The sequence below is a fragment of the Alligator sinensis genome, unplaced genomic scaffold, assembly GCF_000455745.1.
Source record: "Alligator sinensis unplaced genomic scaffold, ASM45574v1 scaffold469_1, whole genome shotgun sequence".
In the NCBI taxonomy this organism is placed as follows: domain Eukaryota; kingdom Metazoa; phylum Chordata; order Crocodylia; family Alligatoridae; genus Alligator; species Alligator sinensis.
In genome coordinates this window covers 1078782-1086349 of record NW_005841934.1, presented here as the reverse complement: position 1 = coordinate 1086349, position 7568 = coordinate 1078782, and the positions used below count along the sequence as shown (strand labels likewise).

General features: G+C 48.4%; 1 protein-coding gene across 1 annotated transcript; it reads left to right on the top strand.

The window, feature by feature from the left end:
• Positions 1-2371: 2371 nt before the first annotated feature.
• SNTN (sentan, cilia apical structure protein) lies at positions 2372-7071 on the top strand. The gene is made up of 4 exons (XM_006019604.2): positions 2372-2476; positions 3109-3143; positions 4386-4525; positions 6762-7071. Exons 1-4 carry the CDS (start codon positions 2382-2384, stop codon positions 6918-6920), a joined length of 429 nt encoding a protein of 142 aa, XP_006019666.1. The 5' UTR covers positions 2372-2381; the 3' UTR covers positions 6921-7071.
• The last annotated feature ends 497 nt before the right edge of the window (positions 7072-7568 follow it).

Here is a 7568-nt window from a genome sequence, read left to right as displayed (position 1 = left end):
TCTCTATGGGCGCGTCTACATGAGACGCTTACTGCGCATTAGCCTAATAACACTGCAAAGTAGCGCGTCACAGCACAAACGGTGCTAATAGCCTGCTGCGCAGTGTTACGGGCACTCCTCACTTAACGTCGTCCCAGTTAACATTGTTTCGTTATTATATCACTGATCTATTAGAGAATATATTAATTTAAAAGTCACGCAATGTTCGGTTATAACGTTGTTTGGCCGCCGCCTGCTAGTAGGTAACTACTGTGACGTAATTGGATTCACTTAACATCGTTTCACTTAAAGTCGCACTTTTCAAGAACGTAATGATGACATTAAGCGAGGAGTAGGTGTATTAGGCTAATGTGCAGCAAACATCCCTAAATACCCATGCACCAGCGCTACTGCACAGTAACTCTGGGTACTGCGTGTTTAGTTTAGCACTAGTATCTAAGGCGCATTCATGAACGTGTAGACGTGCCCGGTGTGTATCTGTGCTTAAAGCATAAACACAGGCTGTGCCAATGGAAAGTAGCTTGGGACCTTGGGATGTGATTGTGCACGCGGGGGAATTGCATCCTTTGGGCTGCTCTCTCCGGTGTAGGTTAGCATGCCTTCTCGAACCCATTCTTGGAGTTCAGAAATCCCTGAGGGCTGGGAAGTCACGGGAATGCAGTCTGTGCGGTCAGATCTACACTGGCAAAAGAAACCAGCATGCCCCAGGCTGTCTTTGCGAAGCCATCTCCCGACAGTGAAATCCACGGCACAAATTCTTATCTCGCTCTTCTTTTTACTTTGGATGCTAGGACCAAAGGTGCTTTATGTTTTGCAGATAAGCCATGATGTAAAGCGGTCCATGCCTTGCTGTACAGCTCCACAGATGTAAAAAAAGAAACATCGCTTCAACATGATAGCAAGCGTTGTTTTGTTGTTTTCTTCCTAGTTGATGGCAGATTACTAAGCCTGAATTCTTGTTTAATTTTAGTGTGTTAATTGATGGGATAATGAGCATTGATTATATGTGTTTTGGCTGCGTCACTGCAATTACAGGCTCTGTTTTATTCATGAGCCTATCCCAAAGAACACACTAGAGATCTAAGACAGCTTAAACCTCTCTCAAGAAAAAAGGCCCCGAATTGTTTGAGTAATGACACTTTTAGATGGAAAATTAAGGGTTCTCTTTTCACATGCTTTTTAAGATAATTAAAATCCAAGAACAGTAAGGTGGTGAGCATCCTTATTCATTAGCCGTCAGTAATTTAGCTTCTGCTAAATGAGGAAAACATTTTAATTCTCTAGGCCATCTGTTGCTGTCTCCTTTGAGTGTCCTGTTACATAAAGTCTCATCCTGGAGAATCTTGTCATCAGTGCTATATCTTGCACCAGGAAAAATGACTTGGAAAATGATGAAGTTCCTCTCTGTGCTGGCCCACTTGGAAGGAAAATATTGCCAATAGGACTTTCGGGTCAAAGAAGCGCTGTCTAGACATCTGTGAGCAAAGCCGCCAGAGACGTGCCTATGGCTCTTAGGTAACATCGGTAGGAAATCTGCAGCGAGTGGAGGTACGGCAAATAATCCCTCCACCAACAGTTGTGCTGACAAATAACACGGTGCTTCCCGTTTTTATCGTGTGCCACTGACCTGTCCTTCAGCTCAGGGATGTTGTTGGAAGTGGAGAGCACCCACTTCAGTGAAATGGAGGCGTTAGGGTGGGTGCAGTCTTGCTAGTAGTCCCGGATAAGACAGACCCCTGCTCCTCCTCTTGCAAGGTGGGAATACTGATTTGATATTCAGTGGAGCAAGCTTTGGTCCCAGGCTGGGGAATCCCTGGTTTCCATTCCCGGGTGAGATAACAGCTCCCTGAGTGTGCAAGGAATAGGTGCGTCTGAACCGGTGCTGTGGTCTATCCCTCACCTGCAAAATGGAGATTTTAGGGGAGATTCCCTGGCTTCTCGTGGTACCGCGAGGACAGAGTTTGTCCCTAATTCCCCTGCCTGGGGGGTGCCTTCAGGGTCAGTGAGTGCCCAGGGGGCACAGAGGCTCCTATCACAACTTGTACCACCCAGAGCACTCCCCAGGACAACACCATAGGCGTAGCATAGGTGCCTATTTATTAGGATCGATGCAGACTGAGTTCCAGTTGATTTGCTCAGGCCCCGTTCGAATCTAGCTTGCTCCCTCTTCATAAGCAAAATAAACAGCACCGTCTACCCTCCGGTACTTGGGCACAGGCTCAAACAGGTTGCTGCGGGCTGATGTATTTAGCCAGGAAGCGTTTACATTATTGATAGGGCCTGCTGAAGGCAGGCTGTGTTGGCAGCGCCGAGCAGGGATCTGCCTGTTTGCAAGGACTCGAGTTGCTTGGAGATGGTCACTAACGAGGCTGTCGTGAGAGATGTGTGGCTGCACGGCCAGCTCTGCGAACGCCGAGCAGTCCTCTGTCCATCCCAGCAGGGAAGCCGCTTCGGCCGCAGCCAGCATGCCCAAACGGTAAGGCACCGCGCTGCTCTTTGCCGCTTTCCTAATCCAGCCCTTGTCCTGAAGTTCGCTCTCCGTTCAGATTTGTCTGCATCGACCGGGAGAGTGACGCTCCACAGCACATTGGCTGGGCTGTAATTAGCTTCCAGCACTCAGTAATCAGGCTTTATATTTTAATAGCAAGTGGCTAGAGCCTGTCTGGCCGGCTCCCAGCAGAGGTAACACCCAAGTAACCCTGCATTGCACGGTGGAAACGGGCAAGCGTGGAAGCTGCCCGGACCCTGCTGGATTTCTCTGCAGATGCATTTAGATCCCACGTGAACAATGAACGCTCCCGGGGGGTGAGGAGCATATCAGCTCCCACTCGCTGTGACGTGGCCCAGGCCAGCAGCCCTGACACTCTGTTCCCTGTATCGTTTAATAGGAACTACAGGCCAGCCTCTAAGGCTGAGGCTCAGAAATGGTTTTGTAGCTGGAGTTTAAGATATTGCTTTTTTCCCTGTGGACAAAACCCAGCTTCCCTGGGATGTGGGGCAGGGGGGAAGCACTGCGCCTGTGGGGTGAAACAGCAGGTGGGAGCAGACAAGCTGACGTGCGAGGGAATGACGACTCCCGTATAACTGTGTCTTTCCTTTCGATACCAGCATACCCATCTCCAAGCAGCTGGCCTCGGTGAAAGGTAAGGGCACCCCCTTCGGTGTGGCTGATGGGTTTTACCCGCCAAAGGGAAAAGCATCCAGTGCAGTGAATCGTGGGGGCCGAGGGGAAATTTCATTCTTTGGCACAAGCCCAGAGCAGAAAGGAGAAGCCTCTCTGTCTTGCGTGCCTGCAACAACACGCTGCCGGGGCTCCTGCACGCAGGGGCCAGAGACTTTGGGATGTGGGGGGAAGAAGGGCATGCAAAGGTAAGGAAAGCCAGGCTGGGTTGCATTTCCTGGGGAAACTAGGATGTGAGGGGAAGGGGAGTAGTGGGGTGCAGTTTGACCTCCCTCCACCCTGAGCCTCTATATTCCTCGCCCATCCTTACCCAGTGGTACATGGCACAGGGTCTCCATCGTGTCCTCCCCGTGTGCAGTAAGCCAAAAAGTGAGCTCAAGCCTCATGCCAGTCTTCTGCACTGGGGTGGGTGTCACCCACGGTCATACAGGGGTTCACAGGGAAGAAAGAGTCTCTGCCCTGCTCAGCAAAGCAACCCAGGTGATGGGTGGGTGAAGCGATACAGCCAGAGGGAGGGCGGCCCAGGCAAGCACCACGGATTTGGGGAAGAATCAACATCCAAAATATTTCGGCTGAAAGTAGAAAGATCTTTCGGTCCCAAATGCGATTGAATTCACCCCATGATGCACCGTCATCTCTTCTTCGTGACAGAGGTGCATTCTGGGAGAGGGACCCTGGTGCACAGTGCAAAACGGGAACGCAAAGTGTCTGCGCCACGGCTCCCCCAGGGCACGCCAGCAGCATTTCGAAGTCGGCGTGCTTCAGTTTGCAGGCAAAGAGCACTCGGGGATTCTTATTTTTTTTTAAATCCACATTTTCACCCTGAAAACAGACCCTTGTTGCATGGTGGAGAACTCCATTTTCCACCAAAAACTGGAGAATTCGTGGGGGGAGACCATGCAGGAGGCAGGTGCGACAGTGTTCCCGTTCTCTCTCTGCATCAAGGGTGATGAGCTCACGTGGCTCACTTCTCGTTAGCCTCCCTGGTTATTATTTGTGGCATAGAGCTCAGGTCTGTTTGACGAGCATCTTGCAGCGGGTGTTGCTGCCTCTCGAGTAATAAATTCCAGGCCAGATCCTCAGCTGGTGAATGGGGCCATCAGCTGCAATGGGGCAATGCTGATTTACACCCGCTCAGGATGCCTCAATGGTGCCATGTCCTCTGATCCCATGAGCCTTTGCCAATGACGGCTGCTTCCCTCAGCTCTAGGGAAAGGCTCGGACCTAGAAAAGGCTTTTGCCACCGCAGTCCTGGTCTATAGCAACGCCGCTGACCCCGAAGGCAAACTCAGCAAAGCAGGAGCCAAGACCTTGCTGCAAACCCAGTTTGGGCATTTCATACAGGTAAGTGGATCAGCGCACGTGTCCGGAGCTGCACCCGTGCCCCTGCACTGCTCACTCCTGCCACCCACGGTGGTTGTGGTGTCTGCACCACCACGGCAAATACCCAAACCAAACCCCCGGCCCCTTTCCGTGCAAACCCCTCGCCTTTCCCTTCATTGCCAGTCAGGTCGCTCTCCAAGCTGGGAAGGCATTTGCAAGGCTGCCGATACATCACAAGGATTGTCAGCTTGTTAATCCCAAATGAGAGTTTAATGACTATGCAAATCCGTTCATGATGGATGGGTTACCTTGTTTTTATTCCTGGCCGCCTGTGCACGCAACATAGGACGCGGAAGCAAGAAACAACCTGCCTGCATTTTCATCAGGAAGGCAAAGCAATTGCAGGGACTCGTACAAAGAGGAGGCGCTGGGTGTTTTTTGGTAGGAAGAAATACACGTGTGTTTAATTAGGAGTCCAGAATCTGCCAGAACATCATCACCATCTGACACGAGGGCCAGACTTACGCCCCCAGGCCAGCTGGAGCCACATAAATTGCAGGATGGCAGATGACATCCTGGCAGAGAGTGGGCTGAAAGGCACCATTTTATCAGCTCCTCTTGCCGGGAGGGTTGGGGACAGCTATAACGGGGATCTCATCCTCCTTGCCCTCCTACTTCTGGACTAAAACTCCAGAGCAGGGATGGGCGGTCAGCCGGGGGAAGGATCCATCTGAGATGGAAATCCTGGGGAAGGAGCGTGGGCTGGGCTGCACCTACATAGAGCCAGCTCCTGTAATACATGTGCCCTCCGTTTCAGCAAAGAAGAGGGGTGGTGGGGGAGCCATTTCCCAAATTTGCTGGCAAAACCAAGCCCTAGGCATGGTGTAGGGCAGCCTAAAGGTGGTTCTGATATGCACTATTTGGCAGGGTTAGGAAATAAAGGTATCCAACTCAGCAGTGCAGGCAAAAAGCTGATCTTTCCTACAACAGGTTTATTGAGGGGATAGCGCTAATCCAGTAATGCCCATATCCATAATATTTGCAGCCAGTGTTTAAACAAGGCCAGTTTCACAATGCTGACAGCAATTAGGATCCAGCTCAACTAAGAGAAAGAATTGAAGCCAAAAAGCACGCATGGTAGTTGAGAGTGCTTAAGAATAAGGCTGGCAAAAAACCAAGCTAAAGAGAAGGATACTGTGATTAAGAAACAGTCCGGCTTAGGGAAGTGCAAGAACAAATACAGCCGAACGTAACAAATGAGCGGAGGAGAAGGGAAATCTGACAGCTATGAATATAAATTAGAAGCTAGGAATTTTAGAAAAATTGATCAGAGATGCAAACGGACCCAAGGAGAAATCAAAGGACAATGTGAAGGAGACTTTTAAGTGCATTATGAGCAAAGGAAACCCTAATAATGGCATCAGCCCATTACTAAGCTGAAGTGGTCAGAGTCGATAATAATGTAGCTATAAAGGCAAAACTGACTATTTCCCTTCTAAGTTCAGGGATAAAGCCAAGTATGTGGATATAATATGTGATGACGATTAAATATTTTCTATACCAAAAGCAACTCAGGAGGATGTAAAGTAGCAGCAGTGAACACCAACTTTTTTTAAATGAGCAAGTCCAGACAATCTGAATCCAAGAGTTTGTAAAGAACTGGCTGAGGTGCTTTCTGGGCTGCTGATGCTGATTTTTCAATAAGTCTAAGAATATCTGGGGAAGATCGAGAGGGGAAGAAAGCTAGCATCCCCATATTGTAAAAGGGCAAACAGGATGTCCTGGAAAATTATAGTCCGAGCCACCTGATATCAGTCTGAGATAAAAGTGTGGGATAGGTCTTACTGGAGAATTAAAGGGAGAAATATAAGCAGTGCAAATCAACATGGGTTTATGGAAAATGGATCTTGTTAAATTAACAGGATATACATTTTTTCTGTGAGATTACAAGTTTTGTTGATAAAGATAGCAGCCCTGATGCAGTACGGCAAGGCATCTGACTCAGCGTCACTCAAGATCTTGATTAAAAACCAGCGTGATGCAAAATCAGAATGGCACACAAGAAGTAGTTTAAATACTGGCTAAGTGATCATGGGCTCATCACCACGGGGGGCACTTTTTTGTGGAAATCAGAGAACTGGGGGCTCAATCTGTTTAGCATACTAAAGAGACAAAAATGACATAATATTTACATTCGCTATAGAAAAGGCAGGGAAAAAAAACCATACTAAATAATCTCCATTAACATTTTTTGCAGGGCCAGGAGAACAAGCCAAAATACAAGGAAATTATTTCTGCTCTTGAAGAAGATCCGGATAACAAACTCGAGTTTGAAGATTTCATGATCTTGTTACTCAGCATTGCTCTGATGTCCGACCTCCTGCAAGAGATCAGAAACGTGAGAAACACCAAATGATCCACGCTTGGCAAGAAGAATGAAAGCTATAGCAGTGTACATAAGAGAAGTAGCGGCCAAGAGTGAGATAGCAGACACACACAATGCTGTAAATATGGCAGTACCCTAACGCTGTTTCCTTTTAAATAGAATAAAGTCTGGGTCAGACAGGGTGGAGCTCGCTGTTGATTGGGAAGCCGTTCAGTGGTGCAAAAGCCTTTCGCTGTCTCTCTGCAATGGCTGCATTTCAGCCATCATAGATACCACATTATTCATTGATTAAAAAATTGGCCACGTAGAGATTCAGCCACAATCCTTGGCTATACAAACAATGGGCACCTATACACATGCTGGATGTCTGATCTGATGTGTGCTAATTAGATGAATCAAGTCTGCTGGATCATGTTAATTAAAACGCTTCAGCAGCCTCCACGTCATGTCTATTTAGCGTCTCCATGCTTCCAAATGGTGGCAAAGTGCTTGAACTAAACCGTATTCGATGAGGTTTAGTTCAAGCACCTCTGCCACCATTTTATTCGTAGATGTTAGGGTTGGAAGGGACCTCAATAGATCATCGAGTCTGACCCCCAGATCATCAAGTCCGACCCCCATTTTGAAGCACGGGGATGCTAATACACGTGACGCTGCAGGTGTTTTAATTAGGAGCAG